Source organism: Podarcis filfolensis (assembly GCF_964270895.1).
Source record: "Podarcis filfolensis genome assembly, chromosome: 5".
In the NCBI taxonomy this organism is placed as follows: Eukaryota; Metazoa; Chordata; class Lepidosauria; order Squamata; family Lacertidae; genus Podarcis; species Podarcis filfolensis.
The window spans coordinates 95358637-95377125 of NC_139608.1; the positions used below are offsets into that span (position 1 = coordinate 95358637).

The window sequence follows — 18489 nt, forward strand, 5'->3', positions numbered from 1 at the left end:
GGGTTTTGCTATTGCAAACACGGGAGTTGTCTTGGCCTTGGCTATGGAAGACTCCCAGAGCATCCGGCACAGTACGGCTTCTATACCGTCTTGTACACTTTATCATAAGCAAGGTTTTACAGCACACCACACTTACCCGAGATGTTCCTTTAACTTCTTCAATGTGAAAGAATCTATGTCTTTGAGGACATCACCCCCCTCTCACTGCAAGCTCCACCAGGGCCATACATAATGCCACACCGAAGGGGTTGAGGGGCAAAACAGGGGTAACATGAGAAAGACTTATCACATGGGCCCACATGTACATTTCCTACCAAGGCCTTCTGCTGAGATCTGCTGAGGAGATCTGAGGAGACTGAGAGGAGATATGATAGCCATCTTTCAATATCTCAAGGGCTGTCACATAGAGGAGGAAGCCAGCTTGTTTTTCCTTTGTTCTGGAGGTTAGGCGTGGACAACCAACTTTTGACTCCTGCCTGGCATCAGCACCAATGTGTGGCCCCCAAAAGATTAACCCCAAAGGAATTAGGCCTACCCATCTCTCTTGATGGGCAGGGGCTCTCCAAGATTTTGCACAGGGAGCTAGAAATGCCAGCAATCGAATCTGGGACTTTCCAAGTTCAAAACCTGTGCTCTGTCACATCCCTTGAAGTTACCCAGCTCTTTTGCAATTGTCATTTGTTGCAAAGCATACATCAGAAATCGAACAAGGAAGCTGGAGGGACTGAATAACAAAACAATGTAAACCATTCAGGTGAGCAGCAAAATTGTCCCTAGCACTGTGGGACAGTGCAGGAAGTGGGATAGATTAGCAAAGGGATCCAGAATTAATTGTCCTTCCAAGAGAACTGGGCAGTCATGAAAGTGGCAATTAGAAGGCCATAAATCTGAACAACAGCTGCTTGAAGGAGGTTCTTGAAGGGGATTTGAGGGAAATTTGATGTCAGTCACACAAGGGAAACTGGAGAGGTGGAACTCAAACTTTTCCTTCAGTCTCCCTATGCACACGCATGCTCTTGGAGTCCTCAGCATCACAAGGGGGTGTGTGTGTTTTCATAATTGCTCAGTCTTTGCCATCCAGCCTGGATATATCCATATGGCCTGAATGAATGCTGGCCTCTGCCGCACCGTTGCATTTCAGCTGGGAAAACAGGATCATTTTTATATATATAAAAAAAGAAGGAAGACATTTCAGAGAGAGAGAAAGAGACAGAGAGAGAGAGAGAGAGAGAGAGAGACTCACTATGAGTGTGTTCACACCCACCCACCCCAGAGTGCGGTTAAGTTTTTCTCCATGTATTTCATAGCTCTTCCCCCCCCCCCCCTCAGCTCTTCACATTAGCAAGGCTTCATTCATTTCTGTGTTCACGCTGGGGGGAGGTAGCACTGACAGAGTGGGGGTGTCTATATCACACACACGTGCATTTTGGATAACGTCCTATGAATGTATATTAAAAACCCCACACTGGAAACACAGAGTGCACAGTAAATGGGAGTATGAACACAGCCATACTCTCCATTTATCAAATTCTGAAAAGCCCAGGATCCATCATCACATGCTGGTGTCACATTGCCAGCAAAATTCAACTAGGTGGCTGCATTTTGGGAACCTAGCCAGCTCCCATGACGGAATTATGCAGTTTTAATTTGGGGCATTATTGAAAGGGGGAAAGGCGGGGGGGGCAGATCATCTCCCTGTGGAACTGGAAGCCTCCAGGGCTTAGTTGAGATCCCACCACCATTGCGTCTTTGAGTGTAACCCTGTATTTCTTCCAAGTATAAATGAATGTAAAATCCTGCACTTGGAGGAAAATGTCATGGGTGGGTGGGGGGGACAAAATATCGTTGTTCTACCCATAATGCTAAGTAGGCAAGGTCTCATTCACAGATGCCATGCCTTGAGCTTGTGCCTATTTAGTGTCTCCTAGCTAGCTAAGTGCAACAGCTGCTTTCTTATTACATTTACGTGGGGGTTACGTTCCAAGGCACCACACAAACATACACGTGAAGCTTCGTTTATTTGAAACACCATCGAATACGGCTGCAAACGCCCCACAGTAGTACCTCGGGTTAAGGACTTAATTCGTTCCGGAGGTCAGTTCTTAACCTGAAACTGTTCTTAACCTGAAGCACCACTTTAGCTAATGGGGCCTCCCGCTGCTGCCACGCCACCACCGCGCCATTTCTGTTCTCATCCTGAGGTAAAGTTCTCAACCTGAGGTACTACTTCCGGGTTAGCAGATTCTGTAACCTGAAGCGTATGTAACCCGAGGTACCACTGCATTCCACCCCTTTTTGTGACTTTTTTTGGGTCACCTCTGAGTGCGGTGTAATGGTTAGGAGCGGTAGACTCGTAATCTGGTGAACCGGGTTCGCGTCTCTGTTCCTCCACATGCAGCTGCTGGGTGACCTTGGGCTAGTCACACTTCTTTGAAGTCTCTCAGCCCCACTCACCTCACAGAGTGTTTGTTGTGGGGGAGGAAGGGAAAGGAGAATGTTAGTCGCTTTGAGACTCCTTCGGGTAGTGATAAAGCGGGGTATCAAATCCAAACTCTTCTTCTCCTTCTTCGGGCTGATGCACATATGCATAGTTGCACGCATATTAAAGAGGCGTAAATGGGAAGCTGCCCATATTCAGGTGTCTGTCCTGTTCATATCACAAGAGGTCCCAGGATATAGAATCATAGAGTTGGAAGGGACCCCAAGTGTCATCTAATCCTACTCTTTGCAATGCAGAAATAGGCAAGTGTCCCATACAGGGTTTGAACCTGCAACCTTGGCATTATCAGCACCACGCTCTAACCAACTGAGCTATCCATGCAGCAATAGACGATTTGAGTCGTAGAATTGTAGAGTTCGAAGTAACTCCAAGGGTTGTCTAGCCCAACCCCTGCAATGCAGGAATCTCAGCTAAAGCATGTGAGGTCGACACCTTGTTGAAGCTGTGCAGGTCTGGGTCTGATTAGGGCTTGGGTGGGTGACAGCCTTGGAACTACACCTTGAGTTGCATGTCAGAAGAAAGATGGGATAGATGATGATGCTGATGATGATGATGATAGTAGTTTTAAAAAAGGAGTGGGTGAAAGGTGCAGAATTCTTTCCCACTTTACTTGGCTGAACACTGAAGTTTCTTTCTCAGCCTGGTGGGAGTAAAGGGCCTATAGTAACAAGACCGGAGGGAAGAAGGCAACAGCATGCCTAAGGTTCAGATCCACTCAGCCAGGAGTGGGGGACCTATGTCTATGCCTCCCATTCAGTCCTGAGCATTGGTCACTTTGGCTGGGACTGATGGGAGTTGGAGCTCCACAGGTTCACTGCCCTGCCCTCACCCTTGCACACATTTTATTCTAAAAATCACTCGCCTGCCACTGCAGGGAAAGGGGAATGGGAAAGGGGCTGAAAGCAGCCACTCCTGCCACATCTTGATTATTTCTGTATAATGCTTCTTTGTGCAGATCATGGGCACTATACAGTAAGCCTGCAGCTCTCACACATTTAACTTGTGCACATTCAGCTTCACACGTGGGGGGGGGAGGAATCAGAAAGGGAGCAGGGTTCTGGGAATATGACTTTGGCAATCCCATCCACCATTGAACCCAATGTGGTTTGGCAATATGAGATTTTGGTTTTAGGCATGATCCCTGAAACGTACCCGCCATGTAAGCTGCAGGTTTACTGTGCTTATAAGAAGAGCCCAGTTGGATCTGGCGAAGAGCCCATCTAGTGCAGCATCCCATTTAAATGGTGAACAATCAGATGCTCATGGGATGCATGCAAGCAGGACTTGAGGGCAAACATGTCCTTTGGGCAATGGGTGGATGAGGAATTGAAATGTATAGGCCCCTATGTTACTGAATGACTACACTAAACTGCTAACTATCCTAGAAAGACAATCGATTCCTCTCATTTTTTGTTTCATATACAGTGGTACCTCAGGTTAAGTACTTAATTCATTCTGGAGGTCCGTTCTTAAGCTGAAACTGTTCTTAACCTGAGGTACCACTTTAGCTAATGGGGCCTCTCGCTGCTGCCACTGCATGATTTCTGTTCTCATCCTGAAGCAAAGTTCTTAAGCCGAGGTACTATTTCTGGGTTAGTGGAGTCTGTAACCTGAAGCGTATGTAACCGGAGGTACCACTGTACAGTATTTCAATTCTGCAAAAGAAATGTTTTCTTTGCATTGGAGTCTGGAAATAATCTTGGAAGGAAATCCCATTTAAATAAATGGGACTTAACTTCCAAGTAAATTTGATCCCTTTGTGTCCCCCCTCCTCCCTCTCTTTGACACACACACAAATAAATTTATCCATAGCATTAATTGGTTTAGGCAGCATTTCTATTCAAAAGTAAGCCCCATTGAGTACAACTGGACTTACTCCCAGGTAGCTATGTATAGAATTGTATCCTGCAGTTTCTTTTATGCAACGGGAATATAAGTTAAATGTGTTTCGTTAAGAGTATTTAGGCTCTGCTACGTTACTGCAATATGGACTGAAAGCAAAAAGATCTTTCGATCTTTGAGTGCAGTAAATGGTTACCTTCTTATTTCCCTTTAATGTGTTAGAAAAGAAAGATTCCTCTGCGGATATCTTTGTAATATGCAAAATGCAAATTCATTCCCATTTAATTGATTAGCGCGCACCGGGGGACAATTATTTAATGGCTTGACAGCCCGTCTAATTATCTGTCTGTGCGTCTGGCTCTCTAGATGCAGAACTCGAACCGGGAATCCGGCAGCATCGCTTGCTTTCGGCGCGTGGTGGCTCAAACCCGGCTTTAGGAACATGCTCCCTGCTGCCTTTCCCCAAAGGGTGGTGGGGCGGGGAAGAGAGAAACGTGGACCTCGTCCCTGGCCATTCAGCCCCTGTTCCCGGGAGGACCGGGGGCGCCCATCTGCACGTGGCCGGAGATGCTCCTTCGAAGAAGCCGCTCCCCGCGCCGGCACCTCGCCAAATCGCCCTGAACTTTGCCAGTGACTGCAGGGAAGCAAGCTGCATCCCTGCTTGAGGGTGGATCCGACAACTGCAAGAGCCCTTCTCGGCTCCAATTAGCCAAAGAAAAGAGGGAGAGGGAGACAGGGAGGGAGTGGAGGTGAGCTGCGGATTGGGGGGGGGGGGGAGGAAGGAGTTGCTTGGCAAGTCCGAGCAAGGGGCTGAGTTCTGGAGAGGACCGAAGAGGGCTGCTTCTCTCCTCCAGCACCCGCTGGCGCGCGCGCACCTCCTCGCCTCTGAAGGAATTGCCTCGGAGCGAGCGAAAATCACAGCCTCTTCCTGGACTCGAGTCGCAGAGTTTGCTGCCACCAAGCCCAACAAGACGCAACAACGCAGCCCACTTGACGCCTTGCTTGTGCAGAAACCACCGTCTTAGGAGAGGGCGCCTTCTTTTCTTCCATGATATTGGCCAGAACAGAAGAGGAAGAAGAAAATGACTGTTTCTCTGGAGATCCCTGAATTTCTTCTCCTGAAGGATTTCCCATGAAATGCTCCACGGGGAACCCGGGGTGGGAAAGATCTAAGTACTCTTCATAGTGAAAAGCGGAACTTCTGAGCTTTGCTATTATCGATTTATTAACCCATTAAAACAAAGAACACCCTCATTGTTCTGGGACAGCATGGCAGCTACAGACCTCTTCATTTTGGCACTGTCTAGTGTTTTCCTAGACTTCTGGAGTCCGTGCCACATGACAGACACAAGCCAGCCAAGGTTACGCCTGTCACATAAAGGTAAGGCAACTTCTGTCTTTTCGTGTGAAATGCCTTTTTTAAAAAATAAAAAAATGCCCTCACTGGCATGGAATTGTGCCACCAGCCGTAAGTGCCATTTTCTCCCAGGCCTTTCTGATGCGTTTTTTAAAGATTTGCCTTCACAGGACAGCTTCGTTTCCACTCTTGGCAAACACGTGCACCTGCGTTGTACTGAATCAGCCAGGAGCTTGTGTGTCTTGAAGATGCAGACAGGAGAGAGTGAAACTCTTTCATTCACGTTCACCCTCAGCAAGTGTGAGCAAGTCTAGATGCTGCGATGTAGCAGTCTCTTTAAGATGAGTTGATGAAGGAGGCTAACACAGCCAGCCACCTGGAATATATTCAATTACCGTGCAAAGTGGGGATGTCTGAATTCTAGGAGTTTGCCCCTTAAAAATATAAAGTTCAGGGAGGGATGAACTGAGACTTCCCTGTACTGTGAAGCTGCGTCCTGATTCAGGCAGAACCAGCCCAGGCAACTTTGCAATTCTGTGCTCCCCAAAATAATCATTAGGGCACCCCAAATTGGTGTATATATTGCCCTGCCATTGAAGGACTGGTCCCCATTAAGAATTAGCAGGTTAAATTGAATCTCTCTTTTTGGATCTAGGCTGAGTATTTGGCAGAGTGGGGGTGGGCTGGATTCCTAAGCCGCCAGATGAATCATCTTCCAAACGAACAAGTGTCATCACACTGTAATTAAGCCGACTGACTGCCAATAGCAGTCTGCTTCCAGATTAAATATATAGCCCAAAGTCAAATGTTACTTGACTAGAAAATATTTGTGCCTTTCTGAACTGTTTCTCAACTCTCCAGGTTTAGTGAAGGCAAGAGTGTCAGAAAGAAAGCACCTAATTTTCCCAAATCCCAGAGTTTAAAACCGCGCATCTGCTCATATTTCATCTCTGCATAATGCCTGCAGCAACCCAGGAAGTGAGACTCTCATTTGCTCGTGATGGGATTTGGTGAAAAGCTGCTTTGACAGAGAGGCTCACCTGTGGCTTCTAGGGAGCAGGGGCAGGGCTGAGCATTTGCCTAGTTCCTTGCAGAGGCAGCATAGGTTGAAAAGTTATAAACCAGGAGCAAGGGCCCCCGCCCCCCATACCTCTGGGTAAACATGCCTGCACCCTGACTTGCACTACAATGGTTGCAACAGATGGTGCTTCCATGTTCAAATACCAAATCTACATTGAGCCTCATCCTATTCATGTGTAAGGAAGTGTCATTGTGTTCACTTGGGCTTATTACCAAGTTAATGGAAATAGTTCTGCAGCTGTGAAGCTGCATCTCTGCCTATGTATACAGGCACGTGTTCCACTTTGTTCAGGGGGGCTTACCCCCAAGAGAGGGTGCAGACATTTACTTGGGAGCTAAGCCCCACTGAACTGTGTGGGGCTTGCTTCTGAGTACGCATAGAGGGGGCCTGGCTGTTAAGGCTCCCACACCTGTGTTCACGTTCTTGGGAATAAACCTCATGTCATTCAGTGCGTCTTGCTTCTGAGTAAGCTTGTGCCCTCCAGATGGTTTGGACTACAAATCCCAGCAGCTGTGCTGGTTGGGTTGATGGGAGTTGTAGTCCAAATCAGGAGGGCACCCAGCTTGGCAAGTACTTTTCTCAAACCAAACTATAGGCAATAGAACTATTTAAATGGTTAGACTTCAGACATTAGAAAACTGCTGCATTAATCTTAAAGTGTTTTTCAGATTTCTTCTTACTGATCACCAGTTGGAGTGTTTAAAATACGTAATATTTTTGTCATTATTGAAGATGAGTAATGTGCTTTAGACAGGGATGATACTGATAAGTAGCTTAGTATTATACGGCCACCTCACTTAACAACCTCACTAGCATCTGAAACATATGAGTGAGGTGGCCGTATAATACTAAGCCATATATTAACACTATGCTTATAGCCATATATGAACCAGAGTAATTGCTCACCATTCCCTGGTTCTCTACTCACTATTGTGAGTTAGAACCCACATTTTGACACTAGGCATGCCCTCTAAAGAGAGTGGAAGGAGGAAACTCCATTGACCAGTTTGGTTCTAGTTGTGGTGACAGGTGAACGACAGGTTGCCAAGAGGAAACTGCAAACTGATCTTCAGTATGCATCCTTGAGTTGCAAATATGCTTCGTAGAGTGATACAAACTGCTAATTGCAAGGAGAAAACAGAAAGATGGAATGAACAACAAAGTTGACTGTTCTAATTTATCAGAGTGTTTTGCTCAACCAATACTCTAGATTAGGTTTGATTTTGTTGTTGTTTGTTTGTTTGTTTATACCTCACCTTTTCCCTTGATGGGACTCAACATCAGTGGCGTAGTGTGGGGGGTGCAGGGGGGGCCGGCCGCACCAGGTGCAACATCTGGGGGTTAGGGTTAGGGGGCGCAAATCCACGGGTTAGGGGGCACAAATCCATGGGTTAGGGGTGCAAATTACTTGCCTTGCCCCGGGTTCTGACAACCCACGCTACGCCACTGCTCAACATAGCTTATATAAGAATAAAAACAGCTAAACACATATGTTTTTAAAAAATTAAACATTGATAGAATTGCATGATTAATAAAATCACACATGGCTTACTATGGTTTACATAGCATATCCCTACAAAGCTCTCTGAAGCACAGTTGTATGGGGCACCCCATAAGAAAATAGGTTTGTGATTTGTCTGGATCTAAACACATCGGCACCAATCAATGTGCTTGCAGTGCTGGTAGAACATTCCTGCCATGTGCATTTATACTGTCCTACCTGAGTTTCATTCTGGCCCAGAGGTAAAAGTAATGTCTCATCGTTTGAACAAACAAGTCATCGATTGTCCTCACTGAAAGGAAATGGCTTGATTGATTCTCCTCATTCCCTCCATAAACATTTTAAAAAATATATCTGAAAAAAATCTCTGGTTACAGGGATTTCAAATTACCCTAGCAACTATTAACCAAACAATTGTCCTCGCTGGAAATAATTGCGGCAATCAGACGGTTGCGTAAAACCCCATTGATCTCAAATTGACATCCACACATAATACAGTCCTGCAACTATCACAATGTACAACAGTCAATTCCCATAAAGTGGACATAACTTTAGACTGACTGTGTGCGGTTTTGTGTCTGAGGTGCGTGTGTTACTGTCTGAAATAAATAAACCTCCTTTTGTACTTCTGCACAGCAGTACATTGGTTGACAGTTTGGGCTGGCTTCCTGCTAGGTTGCTATTGGTATTAGTGCTTCTGCATTCACTTGCTAGCATAAATGTTTTCCCGATGGTTGAAATGAATAGTGCATTTCACTATGTTTTTCTTCAAGTATTGCAGGGAATCAGTAGCAACACATCATAACTCTGGCAATTCTTTTACATGAAAAAATGTCTTTCCTAGATATTGCTTGTACTTGAGTCAGCTGCCATTCATCCCAATGCATTCTTCAATATGATGAGAATTTGTCAGGTTAAAGGTCCATTTTCCATGTGTGTTTTACAAAAGCATATAGTGCAAGCTACTTATCATGAGTAAGCGGCTGCAACTTGGGTTGTGGTGGTCAGAGCAATGGGGAGGGGAGGCCCAAGCAATTCGAAGCAGCAGACTTGCTTGTACCCTGGGAACAGCAATTGTCATTCTCCCAGTCCAAAGAACCACAAGAACAATGGGCAAATGCTGCTGGTGCTATTCAAACATGTGTGCATGATTGTCTCCTGTCTGAATTGTATAGTCCAGAGGATGTTGCTGTGGGTGCCAAGGGCACAAAAACATAAAGATGTGGAGATTGCACCACAACCTTTTCAGCAAAGACAGCCTAAGCTTTGCAGCAAGTTGCCATTTCGTTGTAATTAATCCCACTGTGTGCCTAAAATGTAACGTTCGTGTTAGCACTCAGTGATCAACATTAATGAGTGCATGCAGAGTTTCTTATGATGTGGCCAAGCACAATGGAGAGTTATTATTTTAAACAAAACCAAGCACCAGCCCTCTCATCACCCGGCGCTTTCTTTATCATGTGATGTGCAGAATTGGTAAAAGGTGATTTCTGCAATCTGAAGAGAAACCACAGTGTGATGTGCAGAATCGGTGTGGATATGCCCTATAAGAAGAATAATAGGATCATAGAATTATAGGGTGGGAAGGGACGCTGAGGGTCATCTAGTCCAACCCTATGGTGGCAGTGCAGGAATCTCAACTAAAGCACCCATGACATGTGGTAGGCCGGTACTAGGTTTTGTAAGAGCCCAGCAAGTCTACCCTTCCAACGGTTGACTTATCTCAACTGGAAGCACATACCAAGAAGGCTAAGGGAAAGGGGTGCTTAACTCAGAAGGCGGTCTTGCCAGTGGTGGAGGAAGAGGAGAGTAGAGGGTGCACCACCCCCAGCAGCATGATTCTGGTGGGGTGCCATCGTGGCTGCCCCCCCCCACGCTGGGTGCCACGCCCCCTGGCAGTGTGCCACACCCCCAGGATGCCCGCCAGCCCTGCTCCCGCCTGCTCTCCACCCCCCCCACCCCCCGGTGCCGGGGCATGAAGCTCCGCCACTGGGTCTTGCTCCAGGGGTTCATATTATCCCCTGAGGTTCCAGGCAAGTTTCTCCTCCTCCTATGAAGAGTCCAGGGTTCAGGGCTTATTGGGCCACTTTCTAGATTTGCCTATGGCAATGAGGCACACTACACATCAGAACTGTGTTGTGCACAAAGCAGTGTTGTGCACTACACGCTAACATGAAGATCAAGCCTCAATCCCAAACCATGTTGTTTAGAATCAACAGATTGGCGTGACCCAGCCTTAAACTCTCTACAAAATTGCCTAAATGGCTATTCACTTCCCCGGGTGTTAGAAATTCGTACTATGACATTAACACACACCCCAAAAAATTGTACTGGAAGGTTAAGAGAAAAATTACAGTGATTCTGCCACAGGCCAAACCCAGCCCCATTCGCAACGCACTAATTGGATTGTGCAATAATCTCTCTGTGAGAAGCCTGAGGGCAGGCTCTTTTTTTTGAATGGAAGCTTGGATTATTGGGAAAAGGAAAATTCTGTACTTGTTTCCAGACACAGCATGAAGTACACATAGTTGGGATTCGGATGACTTAAGCTCGCTTTTTGTGAAATTCGAATGCTAAAATATTTCACCCATCCAAAAGGTGTTTAATGTTCACTTCAGTCTACGTTACTCAAATACTCCTGCGGATAAATGCTTAACTAGTTAGATGGCTGAACAGGCTTTCCAGAAATGTCACTGCAGAAAGCAATAAAATGAAGTGTGTGAGAGAGACAGGCATAAATAATACCTTCCACTCTGAAGTAATAAGTTGTTTCCTTCTTCGATTGGTCTTTTATGGTCTTGTTGATGGCCAGTGATTTGTTACATTTGCAGTATTATGAAGTGTTAGGTAGTTATGTACATTTGTGAGGTGTAACTTCTTAAACAACTGCTTTCCATCTGTTTTGCTTGCGTAGAATGACTAACATTAAGACTCAGGTAAGAAAGAGCCCACTTATCACTCAGCAACTTGCCAGTCACGTTCTGAACTCTTGAGAATGCATTGTAAATATTAGCATTTTTGCAAACATCTTTATCTTCTATTTTGCCACGACTTTCCCTCGTAATTGCTTTTGGTGATAAACTGACATGCAGAAACCTGTTAAGAAGAACAGTATAATTGGTGCCTGGTGCATGTTTTCATGAAGCCATTCGTGATTCAGAAGCATTTTACAAAAGAAACTGCAGTTGAACATTTTAGTGAAATTCTCATGGGTGGGGTTTTTACTTTAAGATGGAATGAAGGGCTTCCCTTAAAAACAAGACAAGTAAGAATACTGTTATGTACTGAAGTTCTCACCCTGGGCCAGCAGGGGGATACTGTAGATAGTTTTCACTCAGGTCCACATATGCAAATAAGGAATTGAAAGTGACGTTCAGTGATAGGATAGCTACAGAAAGTTGTTACTGTTGCATTGTAGTTGAGCTCTATATAAGCAGGTTGGCTGAACCCTTCAGCTCAGTTCTGTTCTGGGCCTGTGAATAAACAAGAGCTGTTTGAAGAATCGCTGTGTCGTCTGATATGTTCACCCACAACTTAACAAATACCAGTCTCAGGCCCTTGGTAGCCAGCCTCCCCAGGTCCCCGTACTTTGGGTACAGAACAGGAGAAGACATTGTCTGGTAACTTCTCTCATGGGGAAGGCAGTCAGGGAGGCTGCAGGGAAAATATTTAATGGAAATAAAACCACACTAGTCACCCTCACCCATCTCACAATGATATGGTACTATCTACCCCATACACACTGAAATTAGGAAGAAATTCTGAAGTGCTCTGAGAACAAGGAAGAAACACAGAGGCCTCTTTTTGGGGGGAGAGGGGAAATTTGAGGAATTGGGATGTCAGGTTTCAGTACCGTACTAACTTTGACTCATATACTGTGGTTGCTGCCTTTTCCAGGTTAGAAAAAAGAGACAATGGACGGACTTTTGTAAACCAAGAAAATATTTAATAAAATTATTTTGAAAGAAAGAAAGAAAAGGATAAGAAAAGCATTTGAGTCTTCTTCAGGAATTCCTCATGTGCAAGCATGGTAAAAGTGGATTAGCCCTGTCCCCAAAGCCACACATCTTCTCCCATTCCTGTTGCGTTGGGCATTATTTCTGAGGAAGGTAGTCTGTGCCAGTAAGTGTTAAGTTATCATGGGAGAGGCAATGGGGATTAGCATGCTAGCTCCTCTCTCCGCTTATAGCTGTTGTCCTCATCCTCCAACCCATTTAGGGCGATCTTCTAAACTGAGAGCATCCTGTGCCCATGGAAGATGCTCAGATGTTTTAGGGGGATCCTTGGGAAAAGATCAGGGTTCTAAAATACATGGGGAACCACTGTAAGTACAACAGGCTTCCCATTTCATAAGCTGACCCTCCAAATGTTGGGGGATGACGAGAACAGTGATGAGGTGGCAGAGCTACCATGCTTGTCCTTGCTGCCCCATCACATGATGACATAATGCTTATTGGTAATGCCTGAGATGGTCTATAGTTGCCCAGGGATCTAAATCACAAGGGGAGCTTCCACCTACGAGCAGGATCCTTGCTTGAGAAGTTATGCCCAACAGGGCCACAGGGGCAGCTGTGTGACTTTGGGGTTGGACACATGAACTCAAAGCCTCTTTTAGCACCCTGACCCTCTTCATGCAGCCAACAGCCGAGGAAAGCTTTGGTGGAGGAGAATTGCATCTTATGGTTGCTAGAGAGCAAGAATGCTCATCTTCCACAACAAGGGATAAAGGCCAACTTGAAAATCAATAGCAAGCTGAACAGCAACTTATTGTGTATTACATGCATAATGAAAAGTTAAGACTTTGCATAATGTTCTGCACAAATGCCAAGACTAGGGAGACAAATTGCCTTTCTAATCTCTTTTGTACCTTAAATGTTGACTGGGTACACAAAAGGGTGGACAAACTTGAGGCTTGTTCGGCCATCTTTTTCTTTTCTTTTCTTTCTATTAGTACCCCAACATCTACCAAGCTGAGTCAGGTACAAATGGCATAGAATTAAACTACAGGGTGCCTCTGATCACATTCTGAGCCTAGGAATTTGTTTTCAGTACCTGAGTTCACAGTTCACACAAAAGTCCTGCCCTACTTTGCTTTCTTCAATTCAGCAGCCTAATCTGGTTGGGAAAATCATTCAGTTGTTGCAGTTGGCCAACAATTAGCCTGTGATTTGGACAACTCTGTCTTGAAAGTGTGGCTTTAAGTATTCAACTTCCTCACCCTACCCTTTCCTACTTTACTATTGAGGCCTGGTTATTTAGACTTTAAGCACTCACCATGGAATAGCCCCAAAGCATGTTGCCAAGTGTTAAGTTGTGGGTGAACAGCGATTCTTCAAACAGCTCTTGTTTATTCACAGGCCAGAACAGAACTGAACTGAAGGGTTCAGTCAGCCTGCTTATATAGAGCTCAAGTACAACGTTACTGTAACAACTTTCTAAAACTATCCAATCATTGAACGTCACTTTCGATCCTTCATTTGCTTAACTATCTACAGTATCCCCCTGCTGGCCCAGGGCAAGAACTTCAGTACATAACAGCTTCGTACCCATGTTTTCCTTCTCACAGATCCCAATGCTTGGTGGGGGTGGGACACACACGTGTGAGAGATTTGTTCTTCCACCCCTAGTACCTGGAGCTAACAATGGCCAATTGGGTCTTCTTCTGAGTTACCCAAAGGGCCTCAGTGGGACCTACATGTAAAGGACAAAATCATGAACATTTCAATGTTGTGAGAAAACAACATCTGTGTCTATGATGCAAGATAATTGCAGTTATTGTTGTAAATTCAATTTATATCCTGCTGTTCCTCTTAAAGGGGCCCAGGGCAGCCAAAACCAAAATGGCAAGACAATACCATTTAAATGAAAACGTGTTTAAAACATTTAAAAACACATACTTGTTTCCTTTTGACTTCGTGAGAAATGTAAGTGTTGGAATTCTTAGGCTTGTAACAAGATCCTAGAAGCTACATGAAATGGCCTCAGCATCGTCTTATTCTTTGGTAGCCTAATGTCATGGATCTAATTCTACTCTGGTGGTCTAGCCTGTCGCTGATAAGTCTTCCAAATTGCAATTATTCACATGGCCCACAGAGACAATTGCACATTTATATTAAGCTGTACTATATCTGTTTACACGCCTTTGTCTCTGCCTGCAGATATAGACTTGAGAAACAAACATGGAAAGCACAGGAAACAGACACACACACAAAAGTAGGCTGCTCATAGTGTTTGGAAAGGTGAGAATTGCATTATGGCGAGAGCTTATATGGAGTGTGAATACAAACAGGAATGATAATCGGAATTTATATGTGTTTGGGAAAGGCTACACAGCAAGCTGTCTGTGACATTCTTGAATCCTCTAAGAATGCAATTGTACTAAGCGCTGTTTACTTCCACTCTGTTTTGTAACTTAGTCTATATATAACACAGTCAGACAAAAATTGATGCGGTTGATCAAGCTCAAAATTATATTCCGATTGCATGATTTTTGCGTGCTAAGATCCCAAGATCTCCCCCAATACATAAAGACACAATTGACACAGAATTTAGTTTAAGGTTATTGGCATAATTTTGGCCACGTCTTTATTGATTATAGATCATGAGTAATTTGCTTAGGCATTGGTTCCTGACTAGCTGCACCTGACCTCAGCAGGGCAGCACTGATGACTGGACACTGGCAAAGGTCAGTACAGGTAAACATCGTGGGGGAGCATTGGACCAGGCACAGTCTCAAACTCACGCCAAATGCTACCAGGGGCTCTGGCGTGGCCCTAACCCCTGAAAGGGGATCGGACAAAAGCAAGGCAAGCCCCTGGATTCCTTTAATGGAATACCCTTTCGTGCATTGAGAGGGGCAGGTGTGACAACCTCCCCTCTACTCCACCTTGAGCCAATGCCTAACCGCCAAACCTTACAAAGCTGTGACAATTTGCTACGCGGCAGGCGAAACCCAAATGGCACCAGCCAATCCGCCAAATGGGAAAATTCCTACTGGGCCCCTGTCCCAAAACAGACGACCCACGATGGCATAGCAAGGTCATAATGAACCCTAAATATAGGGATGGTGGGCGGATGATCCGATGCACGAAGCGAAAAAGAGGAAGCTCAATGCAATGTGCAGCGGTATATAAAGGTCTCTTGGTTAATGCATGAAATGATCCCAATAGCCAGATTTACCCCAGCAACCGAGGGACCACCCATCAGGTTGTTGTGGCTATCCAATTGCTCCCACCCACACAAGCAGTGAGGTCAGTCCTGATGATCTCACCACAACATGTGCTCTCTGGGAGGACAACACAATTTGTTAGATTGGCCAGGTTTGCAGCAACTGCTCAAAATTTGAGGAAAATGATTTGTTATTATTATGTACAGATAACTTGCAACATATGCACATTTAGCTTGTGTGCATGCAGCTTTAAACACTTGACTTAAAAAAAAAAAAAGGAAAGGGAGTGGGGACCTCTGGGCAAAAAGACAGACAATCCCACCCACTCTGGACCCCAATGTGTTTTGACTATATACGGTTTTGGCTTTATGCACAATGCCCTGCGTAAGTTCAGAATTGCCTGTATTGCCGCATTGTTGTGATTTATCATTGTAGGCTGCCTTGTGGAGATGCTTTCTTGAAAGGTCGGTTATATTTACAAAAAAGCAAATAATCCCTTGTATTTGTTCAGACTCATCCTTAGTTTTCCTCTAGAATTGCTCTACTCAAGAGAACTGGGGAGCGAGGCGAACAACTGCAGTGCTTCTTCACATACGGAATAACATTAATTATCACTATTATTTTGCCAGAAGCTGTGGTAAAGGCTTAGATGGCCCTTTAAAAGGAAAACGTACATTTTGGATGGCTCTAATCATAGTTGTCAGCCGTGATGTTCAGGCTGCCTCTGTTTCTGAAGCAACCTTCGCTTGCACAGACTCTGCACCGTGGAATAGCAGGTGCTGGGGTCAGCCCTCTTCATGCTTGGCTCATGGGCCCAATGAGGCATTGACTTCCCACTGTTGGAAACAGAATGCTGGGCTGTATGGACCCTTGAAAGCATTTCTTGTATTCCGTGAGTAACTTGAAGCAATTGATTTGGTAACATGCAAAGTGGCCATCAGATTCGTGGTAGCTATGTTCAAGATTGTTGTCTCCTCGTTTATCTGAAGCCGAGCTGGGCTTTGTACGCTTTAGATCTCCCCTCAGCTCCTCTCATAACTGCATCTTGTCAACAAAAGCTTCTGTGGATTTTGTGCAGCAGGACTTGGAAGGGTTTGAAGTTGCTTGGCATGAAGAAGACAGCAAGCTGCGTCGACTTCACTCCTCAGGCTGTTTTCCGCTTTTGTTCTTTACATTGGAGAAGAACTGAGTGTCACTTGAAGTTACAAAACATGAATAGGCTGGATGTGGCTGTTTCTGTTCTCTTATCTCTCTGCTTTCAAAGTGACAACACCATCTGTTGGAAACTTTATGGTGCAAGTCAGGGCTCCGCTAGAAACAAAAGTTTTACTTAATGTCGCATTAATATTCTCGAGGTGATTTACTGTATGCTGTGCAGCAACACACATCTGTTTTCAGCCTTCCTGAGGAACCTTGGGTCAACGAGTACTGTAAAACGTTGCAGTTGGGAATACTTAGCATTATTAAATCTGGTGTCCTGGTTCTCTTCATGCTGCCAGACAAAGATGATGAAACGGCAGTGTGCAGTCAGCACTAATTAGGAATCCCTCGTCTTTTTTTAAGAAACATGCTTCCCCAGGAGAGGGAAAGGATAGAAAACCACTTCAGTCCATTTGAAACATTTGTTCATTTTCGAAGCTCTTTTCCAGTTTAGCTGGTGGCCATATGTCCAGTCCGCTGAAATCCCCCATAGGGGGCAGTTTTGCAGCCACAGGAGCATGGAAGAAGGAGCATACGAGACAAATGGGCCACTGAGTTTGCCAGGAGCACCCTGCATGAGGCCAGTGGCACATTTCTTTTACCTGCTGCGTAGTAAGACTGCTCATATATTTGTTCCTACTAAGGATGGCAGCCTGGGGGATTTTAGCATGTATGAACTAGGCCCTAGACAAGCTGTTGAGATGGAATGGCACTGAACATTCCAGGGCTGATGAGGCATGAAATGGAGTTTCCTGTTCAAAAACAGATGGGGAGCTTTGTATCACAAAATAGTGAGACCAAAAGACCATCTAGTCCACGGGTGTCAAACACAAGGCCCGCGGGCCGAATCTGGCCCGCCAGACCTCGTCATGTGGCCCGTGTAGCCGCCGCCGGCCGCCAGCCTTCACCTTTTATTCTTGCTTTTTTTTTTGACACAAGAAAGCTGCCTCTTCAGCGCATGCGCGGCAGCCTACAAGCCAGAGAACGTCTGCCCTCTAGCGGCGCCGGCCGTTCTACACAGGAAGCCTCCACTTTACATGCATTCAGGAAACCTCCACTTGTTTTTATATTGAGCGCATGCCATCCTGTGATGTGACAGATCCAACGGCTGCCTGAACCCTTCTCTCCTGTACTGTAAGTCCTACAGATACAACCGGCTGATGCGGCCCCCGATGAATTTGAGTTTGACACCCCTGCTCTAGTCCATCAATTCTTCAAGTTTTGTTGTACAGGGGACCACTGTTATGGTTTGCTTCTTCTTTGTGAACCTCCACAAAGTATAGGAAATGATGCAGAAGATGGAATAAAAGCATCCCAGAAGTCTCCAGTCAAACATGGGGAGAGCCCTCAGGCTTCCCAGAAATATTATGTTGGAGAAGGGAGAAAGTGGTGGTGGTGGGACACTTTGTTCCTGATGGTGAGGAGAATGGCATATAGGTCCCTGCATCTGTCATGGGGAAAGATGGTCTACAGCACCCATCTCTTCCTTCCACCTGCTCCAAGTTAAGTTTCTGGGGAGACTGGGGCTAAGAGAGACAGCAGTCAGTTTGCAGGTTCAGGATGGCCACTGTCTTGTTCACAACAGGGATACCATCAGGGTTGTGTCCACCCAGATCCTGCTCACAGATATTCAATCAAATGAGCACCAGAGCAAATAGTCATGACAGTTCAAAACACTCCCAAATTAAGGGACAGGAGAAGGTGAAGCATTGCAAGGGAGGGAAGCTTGGCTAGTTGCTGAGTGAGCATTACTGAAATACCGGTAATAGTGGCAAAGTTAAAAGAATAGTGACACAGCACAGCAAACCAGTGGCGTAGCGTGGGTTGTCAGCACCCGGGG

The 18489-nt window shown here is 45.4% G+C and overlaps 1 protein-coding gene across 2 annotated transcripts in view; it reads left to right on the forward strand.

Moving 5' to 3' along the window:
* The first annotated feature begins 4726 nt into the window (after positions 1-4726).
* SEMA3E (semaphorin 3E) overlaps positions 4727-18489 on the forward strand; it is a 162644-nt gene continuing 148881 nt past the window's right edge. For both annotated transcript variants that reach the window (XM_083615600.1, XM_083615601.1), the window contains exon 1: positions 4727-5723. In XM_083615600.1, the coding sequence (XP_083471726.1) occupies positions 5612-5723 (112 nt within the window). In that variant the 5' untranslated portion in view covers positions 4727-5611. The remainder of the gene's footprint in view (positions 5724-18489) is intronic.